Raw genomic sequence first — 21901 nt, forward strand, 5'->3', positions numbered from 1 at the left:
TTTAATTTAATTCTTAGTTCCTGATAATCCCTAAACAGGTCGTCTTTCCTAGTCTTACCTATGTTATTTGTCCCAACGTGGACCACAACAACTGGATCCTCCCCCTCCCTCTCCAATTTCCTTTCAAGCCGGTCAGAGATGTCCCTCACCCTGGCACCGGGCAGGCAACATACCATGTGGGACGCTTGATCCTGCTTACAAAGGTTGCTATCAATTCCCCTAATTATAGAATCCCCTACAACTACCACTTGTCTTTTTGCTCCCCCCTCTTGACCTTATCGAATGCCTTCTGGAAAACTAAATTCACTACATCCACCAGTTCCCCTTAATCAACTCTGCTTGTTTTATCCTCAAAGACCTCTGGCAAATTTGTCAAACAGGATTTCCGATTCACAAAACCATGTTGATTCTGTTTGATTGTGTTAAGCTTTTCTAAATGTCCTGTTTCTTCCTTAATAATGGACTCTAGCATTTTCCCAATTACAGATGTTAGGAAACTATAGGCCAGCCAGCCTGTTTTTTTGTCTCCCTCCATTCTTGAACAGGGATGTCACACTAGTGGTTTTCCAATCCACTGGGACCCTCCCGGAATTCAATAGGTCCTGGAATATTTTGACCAATTATCTCTGCAGCCACTTCCTTTAAAACCCTTGGATGCAGGCCATCAAGTCCTGGTGACTTGTCTGCCTTTAGTTGCATTAGTTTGTCAAATACTTTGTCCCTCATGGTAGAGGCTGTTATAAGATCTTTCCTCCCATTAGTTCCTTGCTTATCCAATATCTCTGGGGTGTTTATAGTGTCCTCCACCATGAAGACTGATGCAAAATATTGCTTTAAATTATCTGCCATTTCCCTGTTCCGTTATCAATTCTCCAGTCGCATCATCTAAGGGTCCCATGCTCACTTCAGTCACCTTTTTTTTCTACCCACAGAAGCTCTTGCTGTTTGTTTTTATATTTCTTGCCAATCTACTTTCATAATCAATTGTCTCCTGATTAGCTTTTCAGTCATCTGCTGCTGTTTAAAAAAAATTCCCAATTCTCTGGCCTGCCACTAGTTTTCGCTGCTTTGTATACCTTAGTTTTTGATGAGATACTTTCCTTGACCACCTTGTTAACAACAGGTAGTTCATTCTTCTCGAGTCCTTCTTTTTGACTGGGATAATTTTTTGCTGACCGTTATGAAATATCTGCTTAAATGTCTGCCACTGCTCATCCATTGACCTTCCCCTTAGTCTAATTTCACAGCCCATTTTAGACAACTCTTTCTTCATACCCCTGTAATTTCCCTTATTTAAGTTGAGGAGACAGGTTTGAGACCAGAGTTGCTCACCCTCAGACTGAATTTGAAATTCTACCATGTTGTGATCGCTATCTCCTAGAGGATCCTTAACTACGATCTCTCTTATTAATCCTATTACACATTACTAGATCTAAAATAGTCTGTTCCTGGGTAGGCTCTGAAACGTATTGCCCTAATAAAAAATCCCTGATGCACTCTACAAATTCTTCTTTCATGTTACCCTTGCCAATCTGAATTGTCCAGTCAATATGCAGATTAAAATCACCCATGACAATTGTAGCACCCTTTTACACACCTCCATTATTTTCTGATTTACACTTTGTCCTACAGTGAGGCAACTCTTCAGGGGCCTTTGGACGACTCCCACCCATGACTTCTTCCCCCTTGCTATTCTTTATTTCCAACCAAACTGATTCCACATCATGATCTATTGCACCTATTATCACTACTCACGACCACACTGATACTTTCCTTTATTAACAAAGCTACCCCACCTCTTTTTCCTTTTAGCCCATTTTTCTGGAATGTTGAATAGCCTTGAATATTGAGTTCCCAGTCTTGGTCACCCTGCAACCATGACTCTGTGGTAGCTATCAAGTTATATTCATTTATTTCTAATTGCCCTCATCTATTTTGTTACAAAAGCTGCCTGCATTCAGATAAAGAGCTTTTAGCTTTGACTTTTTACCGTTATTACTCATTCTGGTTCTAATTTCTGCTGCACTCTTCTGCTTATATTTTCTGCCCCTCCCTGTCACACTTTGATTATCATTCACCTTTCACTACCCTGCGCCTCTGCTCTCTCATTTCTTTTTGATTTTTTTAAACTTCCCTTCAACTGAACCCTCCCCCAGCTAATTAGTTTAAAATCCTACCTACAACACTAGTTATACAATTCGCCAGGTCACTGGTCCCTGCATGGTTCAAATGAACAGCTTTCTCCTTCCCTAGTATTAGTGCTGGTGCCCCATGAATCAGAACCCATGTCTCCCACACTCTTTGAGTTACGCATTTACCTCTCTAATCTTATTTACCCTACGCCAATTTGCACGTGGCTCAGGTAGTAATCTGGAGATTATTACCTTTGTAGTTCTGCTTTTTAATTTAGCCCTGAACTGCTTGTAGTCCCTCAGCAGAACCTCTTTCCTAGTCCTACCTATGTTGCTTGCACCTATGTGGACCACAACTGGATCCTTCCCCTCCCACTCCAAGTTCCTCTCCAGCCCAGAAGAGATGTCCTTAACCTTGGCACCAGGTAGGCAACACAGCCTTCGGGACTCTGTCTTTGCCGCAGAGAACAGTATCTATTCCCCTTGCCATGCTATCCCCTATTACTACATTTCCCTTTTCTCCCCCAGTTTGAATGGCACTCTGTACCTTGGTGTTGTGGTCAGTTCGCTCATCTTCCCTGCGCCTTTGTCCACACTGGGAGCAAGAACCTACTACCTATTGGACAGGAGCACTGACTGAGTTCTGGATCCCCATACCTGCCCCACTCACAGTCACACCCTCCTGTCTCTGACCATGGTCAAAATTTGATGTAATTAACCTAAGGGGTGTGACTGTCTCCTGACATACAGTATCCAGATAACTCTCCCCCTCCCTGTGTCGCAGTGACCGCAGCTCAGACTCCAGCTCATCAACCCTGAGCCGAGGTTCCTCGAGCAGCCAACTTGCTGATGTGGTCACCATGGTTCCCTATAGCCTGCACGAGCCCCCACATATTACAGCTGCAACACGTTGCCTGCCCAGCTATCTCTATTCTATTTAATTAATTAATTTGCATGTTAAATACTTTAAAAATGAATTTCTTAACTGTACTCTTCAGCTGTAATAACATCTCCTGATTTGAACCACTTGTCCAATCAAAATAGACACCAATTACCTACCTTTTTCCTTTGACCTGGCACTTCGGCTCTGACAGATAGAAACAGGTTGAAGGGGCTCTCTGCTGCTGGTTTTTATCTCCCACCGCTGCTGCCCTTCTCACGCAGGTCAGCTCTTCCCATGTGCTGAACTCCCGGCTCTCCTCGCTGTTTTAACATCCCATCCCATGACATTCCATTTCCTCTTGCTGTCCCATTCATTTTCTAAACTGTGTGTTTACATTCATAATAATCCAGCATCAAATGATAATGAGAAAACAAAAAGATTTACTCTGATTTGAAACTATTTCACACGCACTCTCTCTCTCAAACTCCACCTTGCAGATTTGATTTCTCTATCCTTCTGTGATCAATTACAAGAATGATACTGGAGTTGAACATCTCTGCATTCTCCTGCTCAAACTGATAGATCACTGAACTCAATCACATTTTTAGAATCTTCCATTCATGATGTTTCACTGACTTATGTCTGATGATATAACATGTTAGTTTATATCAGAATAGAAATAAACCATTATAAAATGTTGACATAATGCTACCAGATACACTGACAATTCTTGCTGAAATCACAAAGTCTCAAAAAGTTTGGAATGCTCATTAGACACCTTCTTCCTCAGCACATGTGCAATCTATGGACTCTCCCCACCCATGCGATAACCTTCTACAGCCTATGTAAAAACTGTACATCGGTAGCTTTGACCATTATTCTGTATTGCTTTACTTCATTTCATCTCTTGCATTCTTTGAAGCCCAATATACAGAGCAAGGTGGTAGACAGGCTGAAGGTGGAAACCTGGCATTTAGCACAATGAAGAGACATAGCCTGGCATTTGCACAAATAAAATTCTACTGATATAAGCTGGGAAATTGGAACATTTTTCATAGCTCCTCCTGTTCAATGGTGCTCTGTATTTCACTCTGTGACTGACCTCATTCCAAATAGTTATAAGGTGCCATGATAGTGTGAGAGATTCAGGTGCTGGATTAGGTGCTTGGAGCTGCCAGACTGCTCATCAGAAAGATGTTTAGCACCTGTGAAGGACAAAAAGAACCTTCACTGTAGGATGGTGAACTCTAATTTGCAAATCAGACGATACGACTGAGCAACGGGTGGACCTTTCAAGTAATCAGTATCGAAACACAAAAATCTCTCAGTATTGTAAACCATCCATTCTCAACCTAATCGCTCTACTTCAATTTCCCCATTTCCAAATGCATTCCTGGTCTGTCCAACAAGGAGTTGTAAATCTTCCTCTTCACATCTACTAATTGCCTGATGCTCGCTATTCAGCCACCTATGGCTGTGCTTGACCTTGGATAGTCTGCATGCTTTTCCTTTCAGAAATCATGTCATCATTCTTTCAAGCACATGCAATGCAGCAATCTCTTCAACATTAAAATATGATAAAGGATGTGGGATAATGGGAGAGGGATGTGTGCCTATGGTAAGAGATTAATGAAGGTACCCTGCGCTTAATAATTGTACTATCTCATTTCATCTCTTCTTCCATTCTGGTCCTGGATGGTGTGGACTAAGTTAAGCTTCCGGTAGTATTTCAGTAACTCAATGGTAGTTCATATTTTCACTTACCTCAGTGAATCTGGTCATTTGCGGGGGTTGTTAAGAAGGCAATAGCCACCTGAACCACTTCACTCCAAACGCCTAGTTGAAACGTCATGCCACTGGCCCCTTAAGCTGCAGCAGCTAGTGTACCACTGTAATTAGGCCAGATTCTTCTTTTTGTTACTCTCAGTGGCAAGGAACCAGTTCCTGATAAATCCATAAGTATGTGATTAGGTGCCTGCGCTATCAGTAGGTGGATGGAAATCCTATCAATTCCTTTTTTCCCACCTCATGGAATCCATTACCTCTCGCAGTCTCTTTCTTCTGCAATCTACAAGATTGTGATCTCTGAGGGTTTGCTTTGCTGATTTGTCACTTTATCACTGCTTTGCATTATACTTCATCTTCTCTATTGTTGTCTGGGCCTTGGCCCTTCACCAGAAAAATCTCAGCAGCTGGGCTGCAGTTACAAACACAGGTTCGAGGAAAGGCCACACTTGATGCATTAAGCTTTCTTTGTGATTTCACTACGTGTGGACATTGGAAAGTTTCCATTTTACAACAGAGCTAATATATGTTCTAGGCAACATCTGCAAGCAGACAAATTACTTGTCGCAATTCCGTAGCAACTTAAATATCAGAATAGTTTCAACGTACTGCACGATAACTTGAATTTTGAAGAAATAATTATTGTGAATATAAAGACCTGCACAGGAAGTTAAGGAAGAAGTGAGTAAAGGCCAAGTTGTGTATACAAAAACAAAAATAGCTGGAAAAACTCAGCAGGTCCGACAGCATCTGCGGAGTTTTTCCAGCTATTTTTATTTCAGATTTCCAGCATCTGCAATATTTTGCTTTTATCCAAGCTGTGTATACTCGTTTCCTAGGCAGCTATCAAATCCAGCACTGTTTAAAAAAAAATGGCCTGTGGCAAGGCCAGCATTTATTTGCTCATCCTTAATTGCCTCAAGAGCATTAGACATTAATAGGAATGTGGAATGGAGTCACACATAGGTCAGATTTGGTAGGGATGGCAGGTCCACTACTCTGAAGAAGTGTTGTAAATTCAAATTGGTTCACTAATCTGTTAATTTGGTCATTTGCACTTGTGCCAGCTCATCAATTAGCAGATTATTAAATTACATTTGACTGCTTGCCATACTGAGATTTGAAAATACAATCTGAGTTGCTATTAAGTAACATAATCACTGTACAATTATAGCCAATTTCTCTCTGCTGTTGCCATTCTTCAGCTGTGATGCATTGTCTGTCACGCTGAGGCGTTTTCAATTTTTTCATGTGACCATGATCAACATTAAACAAAAGCTGGTGAGATCTTCAGACAAGGTATCTGGTATATTGGGTTTCATCGAAGACAAAGATGATTAAAAGCAGCAAGCTGTGTCTAATTATCGGCTACCAGGGATGGCCAACAACTTGATGTTATAATCCTGAACACATGCAGAGAATGTTTATAGGGCAGCATTAAAATAGAATACTAAGCAAGGGAGGAAGGGAAACAAAAAGTCAGGGAGATAAGGAGATAGGTTTTTGAAAGCAGTAGAGGTGGTGAAAATGTGCAGGGATGCTCCAGGAGTTACACTGATAATGAGTAAGCGATGAGAAGTAAAACAGTCAGAAAAGCAAAAGGTATATGGAGCCAGATATAGCTGGAGGTTATTGGGAGCTAGGGTGGGGTGAAGCCATGGATATTTAAATGATGATGAGGACTTAAAACTTATTTGGCAGGGTATAGGGACCCAGTGGAGCTCGGCAAACACAAGGTGATGCAGAAGAGGATGTGAGCTGTCTTCTGAATATTTGAGAACAGTGAGCAGGCTGGCAGTGAGAACATTGCAAAAGCTAAACCTTGAGCTGATAAATGCCTGGATTAGTATTTTGAAAGGATTGCAGTAGAGGCAGATTATATTTCAGTGCTGGATCTTTAGTCATGTTTTTAAACTGTGCTGGATTTGATGCCTATCGAGGAAACAAAAATATACGCAGTAATGAAAACAGAAAATGCTGGAAAAACTCAGGTCTGGCAGCATCTGTGGGGAGAGAAAAAGAGTTAATGTTTCGAGTCCGTTTGACAACTCTTCTCAGAACAGTCACACTGACTCGAAACATTAACTCTGTTTCTCTCTCCGCAGATGCTGCCAGACCAGCTGAGTTTTTCCAGCATTTTCTGTTTTTATTTCATATTTCTAGCATCCGCAGTATTTTTCTTTATCTTAAGAGTATACATAGCTTGGCCTTTACTCACTTTCTCCTCAACCTTCTGTGTCGGTCCTTATGTTCACAATAATTATTACCGCAAAATTCAAGTTGTTGTACAGTACCTTGAAACTATTCTGATATTTAAATTGCAACGGAATTGCTACAAATAATTTGGCAAAGTCTAAGGAAGGTGAATTCATATTATTTCGAAGGGACATAGGATTTGTTTGATGTGGTATATAAGCAGTGGCTGGAAGAGGGATAGGGCAGTAGGCAGTCGGATAGAATTTCCAGAGGGTTTCCACAATCTCCCACCGTTTGCACCATTTTTCTGGGACTCCAGCTGATCTTTCACTGAAATCCTAAGAAGGCCCCTTTAGTTTTGCCTGTCGTGGAGAAAAAGGAACTTTCCATTGAGTTGTTCTCACTCCAACCATCACAAAGTTTTCTCCGTGATTTGGCAACAAAATAAGCAGATCTTTAAGCAGTCTAAGACAGATTCTAACCACACATCTATTAAATATCAAAAAATAATCATTCTATTTCTTTTTCATAATGTCTATTTAACAGTAAATTTAAAACGCATGGAATATTTGGGATTGTTCAGTTGTGAAATAGTCAGCAAGACTCATCAGAGCTAAATTGGTGTAGACACAAGGTCTTAACCACTGCATTCTCCCTCTGACTGTTGCAATAGTTAGCATTAACTGATTAGCCATGCATTTGAGTCATATAGCAACACTTATGTCTGATGCAGGTTAAGTCAGTCTGGAGGTTTCTGAACACTGAATATCAGACTGAACAGCTGGGCATCAGGCTGAAAAGCCTCCACTGGGGTATTAGACTGAACACCTCCTTTGAGTTCTTCAGCCTCATCATATTACATCCAGAACATCACGGTAAATTGAACAATGAGGATGATTAAAGACAACCCTTGTGCAATGTAAAAAGTCACTGGCCATGTATATTCAGCCCCAATACTTCACAATAAACTAGCATGCTCAAACTGAGCAGAAATGTCAGATACCCGCAGACATAGTAACCCAATATTTGCATTGCAATGCCTGTGACTATACTTGTTAAGGGTCCTGTTGAAATTATTTCGTGTTCATACATTGCACTGTGCATTTACTCAACCTCCTATCAGAATAAAATAATTTCTAAGTTCAGGAAATGGCCTTTAGGCCCAAACAAGTTTGTTCCTTCACCATAAAGCAAACCCATTGAGACACCAATTCCCTCAATCCTTCCCTTTGAAGAAATGCATCCAGTTGCTGCTAATTAAACCATTTACCATAATAAAAAAATTGAGTTTTCTAATTCTCTTCATTTTTAAAAATTTTAATTAGATCACCTAAAATTGTTTTAGAATCTCCTTCAAACACCTCCAAAATAAACACAAATTTTCTAATTTTTAAATTGCTGTTGCCCAGAATCATTTTTATTTATCCTCTGTCCTCTCTAAGGCAATATTTTTATGGCTAGGTGTCAATAACTGGAACAGGCGTTGTGAAACCATGCTTTCGATCAAAAAAATGATTTTTGAATTTACTGACTGGAATCCTCTCATTGAATGCTTTAATAAGACTAAAATCACACTCTAGTGAGATGGAATCACAATCAAAGATGGCTACACATTTGCATCACTATCTTCTATATTCCAAAAGCCAATGAAATGGAGACAACCTGTTTGCACAGCTGCACCAGGAACAATGGTACTGAGATTGAATGAGGGCCATCTTTATCCTATTAACAAGGCATTCAGACAATCACCCAAGTTCTGAACTGGATGCAGGCAAACCATTAGATATAATTACTTGGACAATAGAACCCTGGCTGACAGAAGAATTTCCAGCAATGATCTAATCAAGTCACAATTAGAATACACTAGCCATGACCTTATGTGGATCACTGGGTAGTTGGGAGAGAGACAGTCATGTGACAAGACAACCCTTGGTGTCATTTAAGCACATGCTTTCTCTACAGAGCAGGACAAGCAACTGAGATACTAAAGTAACAAGAACCTAAGTGGGTTTTTTTTTCTCTCTCTCTCCCTCCATCCAACTTACAAGTTTTTGAACCCTGTCTGCTGATTTTTGACTTGCCAGATCCTGCAGACAGACATTTCAAAAAGAACTCAACCTAGTGCTGTTGTCTCCAGAAGAACGGATAAATTGTCTGTCTACAACTTTAAAACTGCTTTGATGCCAAAAGCAGCAGTATCACCAAGTGAGAGCAGCAGGACCACTGAATTTAGCCTGAAGCCAGCCAAGTCACCAACCTTCAAGAGTCGTTTCCCCCATTAAGTTTACTGCACACTAATTTACTTAATCTATCCACCCCACTCTGTAATCTATTTGTGTGTATGAGAGAAAGTTGGAGATTTTTTTTATTATTTTACTTAGACCAGGTTAAGTACAATAAAAACTATCTTCTTTTTCAAAACTCGAAAAGCCTGTCTGATCATGTCTTTTATGGTCATAGCACATGAACAGTTAAACACTCACTAAATTCATTTTAAAAAAACCTGTTGCAATCAAACTTGGAGAGGGGAAAGGGAGCCATTCGATCTCTCCTTACCTGATTGTGACCCTCTGTAGGTTTCTATGCCACCTCTCTGGTGCATTACCACTTATGTATCAATAGATAGCACCACTGAGCTGCATGAAAGAAACTGCTTAAATTATAAGCAGTCAACAAACTTTAACAGAGCTCAATTGAGTTCACTTTGGGTGTTTAAAACTTTTACCATGTAGCAACTAAATTCATTTCATTTCAATTAAGGCACCATTTTTCGTTAATTTTGTTTGAAATCAGCAGCACTCGGCATTCTTAAAGCAATAACTTGCACTCATGTAGTGTGTTTAACATAATTAAGCTGTTCCTAATTCGTATGTTAACATGTCCCAAAAGTCTTCATAGAAACATTATCAAACATAAAGTTAATAGATTGACGCTGAGATACTTAAGGATATATTACGGCAGGATATATTAGGATATAAACTTGGTCAAAACGATCAGTTTTAAAGATTGTCTTAAGAGGGTACAAGAGCTTTGTTGGTGGTCGGGGGGAATTCCAGAGCTTTAGACCCAGGCACCTGAAGATTGTAGTATCAATGTGGACCCTGCATGTGCACTCAGTGCAATTTCCCCAGATTCTATCAAGTCAAGCTGTTCTCTTGGGCGGTGCAGAAGAATGGAAATGAAGAACAAATCGAACACAAAATGCAATGCCTAGGAAGTATGTCACAGAATTGTTATAGCCATTTAGCCCACTGTGTCTACACTGGCTCTCTGAATGAGCAATTCATTTCATGCCATTCTCCCACCTTCTCCCCATAACCTTGCACATTCTTAGAAATTCTGTTTTGAACTTTTGAATTCTGCAAATGAACTTGCAAAAAAAGTTAGCATTATGACATCAGATTTCATCATAACAATCTGATTTTATTTTGGACAGGACAAGAATAGATCCTGAATCTTAAAGAGATCACCCAAGATGGACACTCTTGAATGGATCCCTTGGATTATAAAGGGGCAGCAGAAAGTTATACCATAATACTAAATCATTCATTAAAAATGACTGATAGCTATTTTCTTACAAACCAAGTTAGCAAAATCTTTCTCTTTGTAAGTTTCCAAATCCAGAAAACAAGAGGTCTGGCTGTTTTAGATTTTAACAGAAGGTGAAAAGTGGAGTTGAGCCAATAAAGTCACTTTACAAATGCGAAAATCACCACCAGCTCCTTTCCACTTTAAAGAATGACTATTGTAGAAGAATTAAATGTTGTCCAATTTTTCTCTCTAACAAAGGTCCATCTTTGAAAATTTATATTGCAGACCCAAGGCCCGATTTTAACTCTTTGCAAGCTAAGAGAAAGTTAAAATCTTGCCGATATTCCTATAATATTGATGCTATACCAACTACCATATTTACATTAGAGTGGAGGAAAATTCCACAGCAATATAACAACTGAAAAATTGAGTGCACAATGCAATTGTGCAGTATAAATGGGCCCTACCTGACCTGGGACTGCTTGGTGCAGATTCTGGGTTTAGAAAGAGGGAAATGTTCCAATTTCCAGTACTGATACTCACGTTAAAATGGGATAAATGAATGAGTAAAGTAACAAAGATCAAATCTAAATTTTACAGTGAAAGTTTTGTTCAGAAATTTGGCAGTTATTCAAGATTGAAGTGATGCGTCTATTGCTTTTATTTTGGTTAACCTTAACTCATTCAGACAACTACCAGATAGAAAGTTAAATATCAAGCATGATGGGTAGAGTTCACAACAATAAATGAGCAGAAAATAGAATTCAAAACATTATGGGTTTGTTACAAAATGTTTAAGTGCTTAGAGCTGAAAGTAGTTAGAAATAACAAAATATTCTGACTGTAAAACTAATTAGTATTTTCTCCTCCCCTCAATGAATTGGCTGTTGCTGGAGTGTGGTTTCTCCATAGGCTTACAGTACATTCTATGTTTGTCTAGATGCTAAGTTTCAGCAGGTTCCTGAATCATGTCATAGCAGAGCCTGATCCTGTTCTTACCTGAATTTCACCTGTACTTTACAACAAGGGTCAGTGGACGATGAGGCGCAGGAACCCCGAATGATTAGTCCTCTCTAGCCCTAGGGCCTTAGGGCCAATAGTAGGCCCAGATGGTGCTGATCTCACTGAAGTAGCAGAATGCCTTAGCAATTCTCAACAGAGTATATAAGTTGATCAGACAAACTTCACTTGAAAAAAATGATGCTTTCTCAATTCTAGAAAGATACAGAAAACAAACAGTTCGATGCAGAAAGTCAGAATAACTTGGGTTTTAATTTTTCAGTGCAAGTTGGGTGATAAACATTTAAAACAATGCAGAATACCATGATCAAACAAGGAAGATAGTGTGTCTCCCATTGAAAATCCTATCTGATAACAGCACCTATCACATTAACCTCAATCGATAATTTATCTTAACACATGACGTATGCCAGAGATCAGGTCTTTTTATTAAATTTCAGCAGTTTCTTGGTAAACTTGAAAATGAGGATATTTGGCTTCTCACCATTTGGAAAATCTTGTGATCAGAAAAAGAAAAAATCCAGGAACAATCAAACACAATTAAACAAAACTTATTACATTGTTCAAGGTTTCAAAGGATTTTATCGAGTTTCCTGAGCTCACTGGTGTTCTCCACAAGTCAAGTGAATTATCATTTATTGAAATGTCAGCCATTCGCAAACTAGTTTCTTGTTCTGAAAACAGACAGATAAAAGTAATGTTGAATTCTCTTATCCTTTCTGGTTTTGTACTTTAAAGTTTCGGTGAAATTCTTTTCTCAACCCTGAAAGTTCAAAATAATCAGTAAATGTTAAAAAGTTAACCCAAAATTCTCTGCTTAAATTTCCACGAGTGCTTCCATTCCCTACCCACCCCTCTCCCAGGTGATCAGGAAATTCTACATGAAGTTAAAAAGTCAGGAGGTTAGTTATTATTCACTTTCATCTTTCCCAAAAGTATTCCCCAACACTCCTGGAGAAACAAGACAAATCACCTTACCCCATAATGGAACAGAAATGTGCACGTTCTACTGGGGCCTGATTTCCTGTATGAATGCAAATTGGGAAAGCCAAGCCATTAAGTAATATAAACAGCAAGGTTAACAAAGAATTCCCACGAAGGCATTCATGCAAGTTCACTGGCATTTATATTCTCCACTGCACTTTTTAGTTAATTAAATGGGCAGTGAAGTCAACCATTGACCCTAGCACTGCCAAATGGGAAATGTACATGGGAGAGAGTCAAGAGGAAACCCCATCTATAAAAAATTAAAATACTATGGATGCTGGAGACCTGAAATAAAACCAGAAAATGCTGGAGATACTGGGGTCAGGCAATATCACTGGAGAGAGAAACAACCCGATGAGCTGAAACATTAATTCTGTTTCTTGCTCCAGAGATGCTGCCTGACCTTCTCAAGAACCCCATCCCTCCATTTTTGCTTTGTCATTGTGTGCATAGTGCTAAGATTATTACAGAAGGAAATATTCCCATGAGTTTTATTTTCATATTAAAACAGAAAACACAAAGTCATTGAAAATAAAAACTGCACAGAAATAGTCTGTCTTACGTTATTAAAAGAAGGCTAGTAGACACTATAGCATCCCATGACATGTTCACAGGAAGTCTGCATCTGGAGCCCTGTTGCAATTTTAGCTATGAACCTAATCTGTCCCTGTAAGGCCACTGCTCTAATATTCCCTGTTGGTAAATGGTACGTAAAGACAAATTCAGGCAGTTGCAACTGCTTGTGAATTTTTGATGTCAATCACAGGCCATGTGTAACTGTTTGTAAAGTTCTGGGTCCAAATCAGAAGAACCCAGCAAACTGGCTTTCTTCCTCTTTTCTACAATTGCTTTGCATTTGTGACAAAGTGTGAAGTCTGCAGTGTGATGAATGCACACTAGAGATACACAGATAGATAGATTAGAATGCAGTCCGCTTGAGAAATTCTTGGCTGAAATAGCAAAGCAAATGACCGCAGTCACTGCAAAGTGGTGCAACAGATGTTTAACAGCACAACAAAGGATCGAGGCCATGTCGAAACATTGGAAGCAAGTTTCAGAAAAACCCATTTCTCAAATAAAATTGCATGTTTACAAAGTATCAAAATGTATGAACGCGCGAGCCACTCCAAGTCCACTGGAGCTTATAAACACACATTACAGAGCTCTATCGTATGCCTCTAGTTAACAGTTTCTGCAATTAAATCATCTATTAAAGTGGCAACTGTGTTTTTTTTAATAAAAAGCGCAAAATATTGCTTTGCAGCACATTTGTGAAAATAATATAAAAATAATTTCTATATTACAATTTTTTAACTTTTGCTTGTAAATTCCGGTCATAATGCATCTTCTAGTTCACAAACACATAAATAAATGGTTATTTTCTGCTCTATGTCACCATATCACTTTTACATTGGTAACTAATGTGCAAATCATCTCCTGGTATTTATTTTGCTGTAGTGTAATTTAAAAAAAAATACATGTAGGAATATAATCAACTATTTGCTAACAGTCCATGGAGTAACAACATGAAAAGGTCTCACATTGCCCCAGGATACTGAGCAGGAATTAGGGGCCGGAGCATCAATTCGGAATAGAGGTTGGAAACCGTTCTAATAGATACGATTGCAGCACTCTCAAAATGTAATGAACAGACTTTCCTTTATAGTTTAAAGACTTATAAATAGATGCTCTACTTATTAAATTGCTCCTTCAAAATATTTGTAATTATGGACTTGGTTAATATGGAAAAACTGGAACAAAATCTTCCATACAATCTTCACAGTCAAATAGACTTGTTTCCTCTTTCCCTGCGTTTGAGCTCCTCTTTGTAGCAGTAGGAGCAGTAAAATTCTGTCTCTGGACGGCCGTAGAAGGGGCAGTTGTGCTGTTTGCATCGGTTTTGTTGTAGGGAATAGGGAGGAGCTGCCATGCTTCGCCCTTTGGCTTTCTCTCCACTCTGCCATACTGAGGAAACGTCATCATCTGCATATTCCAAGTAGTCACTAACATCACCTGTACCAAACCCATTGGTATATGTGTGACTTTTGTGTTCGGGAGGCAGCAAACACTTCAGAGGCTCCATGTTTTCCACAGTGGGGAACCCTGAAAGGCCCACAGGACAGTAACTTTGATAAGACAGCGAGCGATTATGCTGCGGGTATGTTGCGCATGTTTTCAAGGAGCTGATGATGGGTGGCTGATTGTCAACTTGGTAGCTCAACGGCTGAGATTTGACCTCAGCCACGTGGATGACATGCCGCAACAAAGCTGGCGTGTGGGTGAAGTGGGCCGAGGTGAGAGTGCCAGTTTTAGGAATTTCACTGGTGCGTGGTGAATTGGTCTCTTTTGTCTGGTCACTCTTTTCCTCTAATTTTGAGCCCAGCTGACCTGTATGGCTTTGAGGAGAGCCCTGAAGAGTGTCCTCCTGAGAATTTGATTCTATCTTGCTTCTCTGAGATGGTTCTTGTTCCACCTTTTTACATGTTGAGTTACTGGAAGCTTTTTTTTCTGTCTCTTTACGTTTTTGCTCCTGTTCTGCATTGAAGCGCTCCTGAGCGGTGGTCAAGTAATAATTAATCATCTCCTCGTGAAACTGGTGCCTATGGCTAGTCAACAGAAGACCGGCAAAAATGAACTTTCTCTCTCCTTGCATAGCAGCTCTCAGTATGTTGAGGCTGAGTTTGACATCAGTGCTGTACTTCCACTGGTCAGTCTGTTTCTCTATGAGGGTTTTAGCAGATATATTTGACTTGTCAGTAGGAGATGAACTTGCAGATTGCGATGACTCCTCTTTACTTCCTTTACTAGATTTGTTGGATTCTTTTTTCTTGACTTTCTCCACATTCTCCCCATTCCGTCCATTGCTGGAGTTTCCTCTACTGATCTTTCCATGTACCAGTCCTCCAAGTCCCCCCATGTTCTTCTTTATTTTAATCCCCAGGGTTTTGCTAAGGCTCCCGAGTTTGTTTGCGACAGAATCTGTCCTATTCTTTTCCTTGTCCTTCTTTTGTTTATCTCCTTTATCTTTTTCTTTCTGGTTTTTGTTCCCATTCAGGTTAGAGTTGCTGCAGACACTGTCTCTGTCTGACTCTGAGTCGGACAGCGAATGGACATCTTCCCCTACTGAAGCGGTTGGTGATTCCGGCTGGGCCAAAGGTGCCTGCGAGTACAAACAATTTATAAATAACCTCAACAAAATCTACACTATAAAAAACTATCCAGAAAAATAACTCCAAGATCTTTATCTTACTACCTGACTGCCTTAACAGTTTTGTCCCACAGTTTACACAATATTTGGTACCATCCAGTATCACATCCAAGTTGCCACTGGGTGCATGAGCTTAGACAATAAGTGCCAGCAGGATGTTTGACCACAGGAAGACTCCACAACTGTGATGAGCTGGCACCTGCACATGCAATGTCTGGTAGGAGCCATCAGTTAATAGCTACATATAACTTTCCTTAGCCCAAGGATTTTGAAGCTAATTGTAGAACCCCAACCACTGCTGTAGCTGAATAAACTAACTCAGCACAGACAGGTCTTCCGGTTTTCTATGCCCTCAGTTCTGCACTGTGGAAGGTCATTAGCCACTGAGCCACCAGAAAACATAAGACTGCAGAATTCCTTTTACATTAGCAGATAACTGCGGCCAGATTAAGATTTATTTTAGCAAAATTGGCTTTGTAACGATAGGATGGGAAATGAAAGTTTATATCTAGAATGTTAACTCAGCAAATCACTAACAGCAGTAAAATCATTTAAGTAGCATTAAAAACTAACAGGCTGGAAATTTCACTGCTTAAGATGATACAAATACTAAATCTAAACATAGCAAGCTCTTTTGTTCACTCTAGGGAGGCATTAACTCATTGAAAATAAACAGGGTAACACTGCCATAAAAATAACAGAGACTGAAGTATGCAATGAATGCATTAAAAGTTTTCACCACGATATTGTTCAAAGTAATTTGCAAACATTTTTCATGTGGATTGGTGAAATCTCTGTTGCACAGCATCACTGGAGAAATGTTCTATGAGCCACAGAGATCAAAGCAAAAGCCTCTGTCCCTTCTACCTTAAAAGTCACAAATACTTTACCCTTGTTTCAGCAGGAATACAAATCCAAGATACATTCATATAGCTGTGCAGTAGATGAAGCTTAGCTTCCAGGGAAAGGATTAAACTGGAAGAAAAGAACGCAGAGTGACAAAACATCCACACAGAAAACAAATGAACTAAGCATGAAAAAAAAGCAACAGTCAGTGGGAACAATACCAATTGTGAAACGACATGAAACAGAACTATTCAATATCTTACACCCACAAATTTGCATAAATCATCAGGTGAACTGAATGCCAGTGTTCACAACTTGCAATTGAAAAAATACTCTTTATGAAGTTACTACTGTACACACTATTGGATTACAGGGTTCAATTCTATACATTGTGTACACATGTATCTGTTATTTGTTTTTTGCAAAGGGCTAAAATATCATGCTTTGAAATTAAAATTACATGAAATCAAATCCACTCACTTGGCCAATTTGGTGTTGTCGTTGTCATCCTTCCCCCACTCCCAATCTTTCTTGGGATCCATTGCAAAATGCAAAGGTAGCAGTTTGTGTTCTGAGTCAGTCAAGGGAATTGCAGCTAAAGACAGAAAACATCAGCACAACATATAGAATAAAACTGACAATTTTAAAGATTAGTCATTTCTCATCAAATCTAAGGTCAGTTATCTGAATGCAGCAATATATTTTCCTTTGCAATCTTACCAAGGACCATTAATGTTACAATTTTGAAGCTGTAATATTTTTGAATGCATTTTATCTGTGTCTCTGAATGGCCACCACTTGACAGTGCAGGCATATAACTTGCTTCCAAGTCTGCGCCAAAGTCAAATGCAAGTAGCTTTAGGATAGTGTGAACTGTATTAAGCTGTACATTAATTTCTTCTTCGAATGTGAACAAGTGGAGCAGAAGCTTAAGTGGTTTCCTTCACAGGTGGGCATTGGAATCACCACATGGAATAGATCTGAAAGTTCCATGTTCAAAATCATCTGTGGGAGTTCAAACCCAATCACTCAGTAATATCAAAATAAACTGTCATCTATTAATATCACGCTCAGATCAATGCATTGGCTTCAACAGATAGATACAAAATTAAGTTGAGAAAAATTGATTTCCTTCCCCAGACTGCCAACCAAATCAAGTATCTGTGTAAATAGGAGGCTCAGCATTCATCACAAATTAGATTAAGCCATACAAAAATAGAAGCACAGTAACAAATAGAAAACAAAATACTACAAATTCTACAAACATGCAGTAAGTTGGTCAACTTCTGTAGAGAGAAAAAGACTAGGCTGAGGAAGGTACCATATAAAATACTCACACAGAATCACACAATGCAGAAGAGGCCCTTTGGCCCATTGAGTCTGCACCGACACGTGAGAAACACCTGAACTACCTACCAAATCCCATTTACCAGCACTTGGCCCATAGCCTTGAATGTTATGATGTGCCAATTGCTCATCCAAGTGCTTTTTAAAGGATGTGAGGCAACCCACCTCCACCACCGTCCCAGGCAGCGCATTCCAGAATATCAGCACCCTCTGGGTAAAGAAGGGTTTCCTCACATCCCCCCTAAACCTCCTGCCCCCTCACCTTGAACTTATCTCGCCTTGTGAGTGACCCTTCAACTAAGGGGAACAGCTGCTCCCTATCCACCCTGTCCATGCCCCTCAATCTTGTACACCTCGATCAGGTCACCCCTTAGTCTTCTCTGCTCCAACAAAAACAACCCAAAACTATCCAACCTCTCTTCATTACTTAAATGTTTCATCCCAGGCAATATCCTGGTGAATCTCCTCTGCATCCCCTCCAGTGCAATCACATCTTTCCTATAATGCAGTGACCAGAACTGCACACAGTACTCCAGCTGTGGCCTCACCAAGGTTCTATACAACTCCAACATGACCCCCCTACTTTTGTAATCTATGCCTCGATTGACAAAGGCAAGTGTCCCATATGCCTTTTTCACCACTCCATTAACATGCCTCTCCGCCTTCAGAGATCTATGGACACACACGCCAAGGTCCCTTTGTTCCTCAGAACTTCCTAGTGCCATGCCGTTCATTGAATACTTCCTTGTCAAATTACTCCTTCCAAAGTATATCACCTCACACTCTTCAGGGTTAGATTCCATCTGCCAATTATCTGCCCATTTGACCATTTTGTCTATATCTTCCTGTAGCCCAAGACATTCAACCTCACTGTTAACCACCCGGCCAATCTTTGTGTCATCCACAAACTTACTAATCCTACCCCCACATAGTCATCTATGTCGTTTATATAAATGACAAATAATAGGGGACCCAGCACAGATCCCTATCGTACGCCACTGGACTCTGGCTTCCAGTCACTAAAACATCCTTCTGTCATCACCTTCTGTCTCCTACAACTAAGCCAATTTTGAATCCACCTTATCAAATTACCCTGTATCCCATGTGCATTTGCCTTCTCTATAAGTTTCCCATGTAGGACCTTGTCAAAACTTTGCTGAAATCCATATGAACTACATCAACTACACTACCCTCATCTACACACCTGTTCACCGCCTCAAAAAATTCAATCAAATTTGTTAGGCAAGACCTCCCTCTGACAAAGCCATGCTGACTATCCCTGATCAAACTTTGCCTCTCCAAGTGGAGATAGATTCTCTCCTTCAGAATTTTCTCCAATAGTTTCCCTACCACTGATGTGAGACTCACTGGTCTGTAGTTCCCTGGCTTATCTCTACAACCTTTCTTAAATAGCGGAACCACATTAGCTGTTCTCCAGTCCTCTGGCACCTCCCCTGTGGCCAGAGAGGAATTAAAAATTTGGGTCAGAGCCCCTGTGATCTCCTCCCTTGCCTCCCTCAGCAGTCTGAGACACAAATCATCTGGACCTGGAGATTTGTCCACATTTAAACCTGTCAACACCTCCAATACCTATGTCACTCCCTATATCAATTTGCTCAAGAACCTCGCTGTCTCTCTCCCCGAGATCGATACCTTCATCCTCATTCTCTTGGGTGAAGATGGATGTGAAGTATTCATTCAACACTCTAGCGATGTCTTTTGTATCCACCCATAGATTGCTCCCTTGATCCCTTATGGGCCCTACTCTTTCCCTGGTTATCCTCTTCCCATTGATATACTTATAGAATATCTTGGGATTTTCCCTACTTTTACTAGCCAGAACTTTCTCCTATCCCCTCTGTGCTCCCCTAATTGCTTTCTTAAGCTCCACCCTGCACTGCCTGTACTCCACTAATGCTCCCGCTGATTTGCTTACCTTATACCTGCTAAAAGCCTCTCTTTTCCTTCTCATCATAACCTGAAAATCTCTGGTCATCCATGGTTCTCTGAGCTTATTACTCCTTCCTATCACCCTATGACATGTTGAGCCTGTGCCCTCCCCATTTCCTTTCTGAACGCCCTCCACTGCTCCTCTGTAGATTTCCCTACAAGTAGCTGTTCCCAGTCTACCTTGGCCAGATCATGCCTTATTTTACTAAAATTCACTCTCCCCGAATCCAAAACAATTTTTTGCAACTGGTCTATTTCTTTGTCCAATACAAACTTAAACTGTACCATGTTGTGGTCGCTATCACTAAAATGACCTGGCTTTTTCTCGCTATAGATACTGACTGGTCAGGTGTGTATTTCCAGCATCTTATATCTGTATTTTCAGTTCTATCCTTTCTAGATTATTTACCTGTGATGTTTGTGTTTAACATTTATGCTTTTTTGTAAAAGGACATTTTAGCTAAAAAGAAGTGTTATATAAAAAATCTGAAAGTAGGGTGTTCTAAATCCCGGATGCTTTGCCCTCTGGTGTAGAATAAGGAATAAAGGAACCTTCTGTTCTTTACACAGGAAGCTGGGGTTCAGAAGCAGATGTGTGTGTGTGTGTCAGTGTGTGCACATATGCATTGGGGGGGGGGGGGTGGCGGCGGCAACAACAATAATGGGACCACCATTATTAGGGGCTTTTGATCCAACTACTATGGACCTTGCAGATTATGTTGAGCAAGTGGAACAGTTTTTCATTGCGAATGAGATTGAAGAGGAAAAGCAGGCCTTAGTGTTTCTTACAGTCATTGGAATGAAAAATTTCACTTTACTGAGAAATCTCATTGCTCCTGACAAGCCAGCAGATAAAAGCTGTAAAGAGCTTGTGGACGTTTTGAAAAAGCACTTCGATCCCAGACCAGCAATTATTGCCTAGAGATTCAAGTTTCACCAAACAGAACATCATGAGAGTGAGTCAGTTTCCCAGTTCCTGGTTGAGTTGAGAAAATTAGCGGAACATTGTGACTTTAAAGGATACCTGGAAGAAGCGTTGCGTGATCGCTTCTAAGAATTAAAAAATTCAGTGTAGACTGTTAGTGGAGCAAGAGCTGACACTAAAGAAAACATTCAAGATTGCACAAAGCAATGGCAGAGAAATAGAATTGAAATAGAAATGGCAGAGAAACAAGCTGGAGATTTGAAAGCACGTTCTAACAACGCCAAAGTTAAAATAGTAAAGTCAGGGTATACTCACTTTCAAACATGTTAGAATAGGGCATAATGCAGAAGCCTGTAAGTGGAAAACTGCTGATTGTTGTGACTGTGGATAAAAAGGACACATACAGCGTGTATGTGGATCAAAGGCTGATCACAGTAAAGCAGTACCATCAAGAAAAGGGCAACACGAGGAGCATATAGACAAGTCACGCTTGAAAATAAACAGGCAGTTTAAAAGGACGTGTTACTTGGAAACAAAATACAAAAGTAATGAGAGTCCAGATGAGAGAGAAAGTGAAACAAATAGTGACAATGCAGAAGAGCAATTGAATTGCATTCAGTCTGATCTGAAGCTAGGTGGAGGACTAAAAGTTGGCATTGTGTAAAATGGTTGAAATGGAGGTTGACACTGGAGCATCTGTTCCTCCTGCTTCAGAGAAGACATGGGAGAAAATTTACAAGAAATGCCCATTGGAGAAAAGCCTCCTCCAGCTTAGCATCTACACTGGTGAGCCTGTGAATATGCTTGGAAAAATGTCAAGCTAAACATGGAGATCAATAGCAAGGTTGCCTGTTATCGTTGTGAAAGGGGATCATCCATTGCTCATGGGCAGGATTGGCTAAAAGAAATTCGGCTGGACTGGAATAAAATAAAGTGCATTGCAACTCCATATTGCAGTCCTTGTTAGACAAGCATACTGATGTTTTTAAGGATGGCTTTGGAGTTATTAAAGACATTGAAGCCAAACTTGCTGTGAAGGCTGAAGCTTCACCAAGGTTCTTCAAACCACGTTCAGTTCCCTACTCAATGCG

The 21901-nt window shown here is 40.1% G+C and overlaps 1 protein-coding gene across 5 annotated transcripts in view; it reads right to left on the reverse strand.

Annotated features, from left to right (window-relative positions):
- Positions 1 to 11780: 11780 nt before the first annotated feature.
- otud7a (OTU deubiquitinase 7A) overlaps positions 11781 to 21901 on the reverse strand; it is a 137948-nt gene continuing 127827 nt past the window's right edge. For all 5 annotated transcript variants that reach the window (XM_041178593.1, XM_041178595.1, XM_041178594.1 and 2 more), the window contains 3 exons: positions 17069 to 17183; positions 16633 to 16717; positions 11781 to 15694 (listed from right to left, as the gene is read on the reverse strand). In XM_041178593.1, coding sequence (XP_041034527.1) covers positions 14318 to 15694; positions 16633 to 16717; positions 17069 to 17183 — 1577 coding nt within the window. In that variant the 3' untranslated portion in view covers positions 11781 to 14317. The remainder of the gene's footprint in view (positions 15695 to 16632; positions 16718 to 17068; positions 17184 to 21901) is intronic.

This window comes from Carcharodon carcharias, chromosome 32, assembly GCF_017639515.1.
Source record: "Carcharodon carcharias isolate sCarCar2 chromosome 32, sCarCar2.pri, whole genome shotgun sequence".
Classification (NCBI taxonomy): Eukaryota; Metazoa; Chordata; class Chondrichthyes; order Lamniformes; family Lamnidae; genus Carcharodon; species Carcharodon carcharias.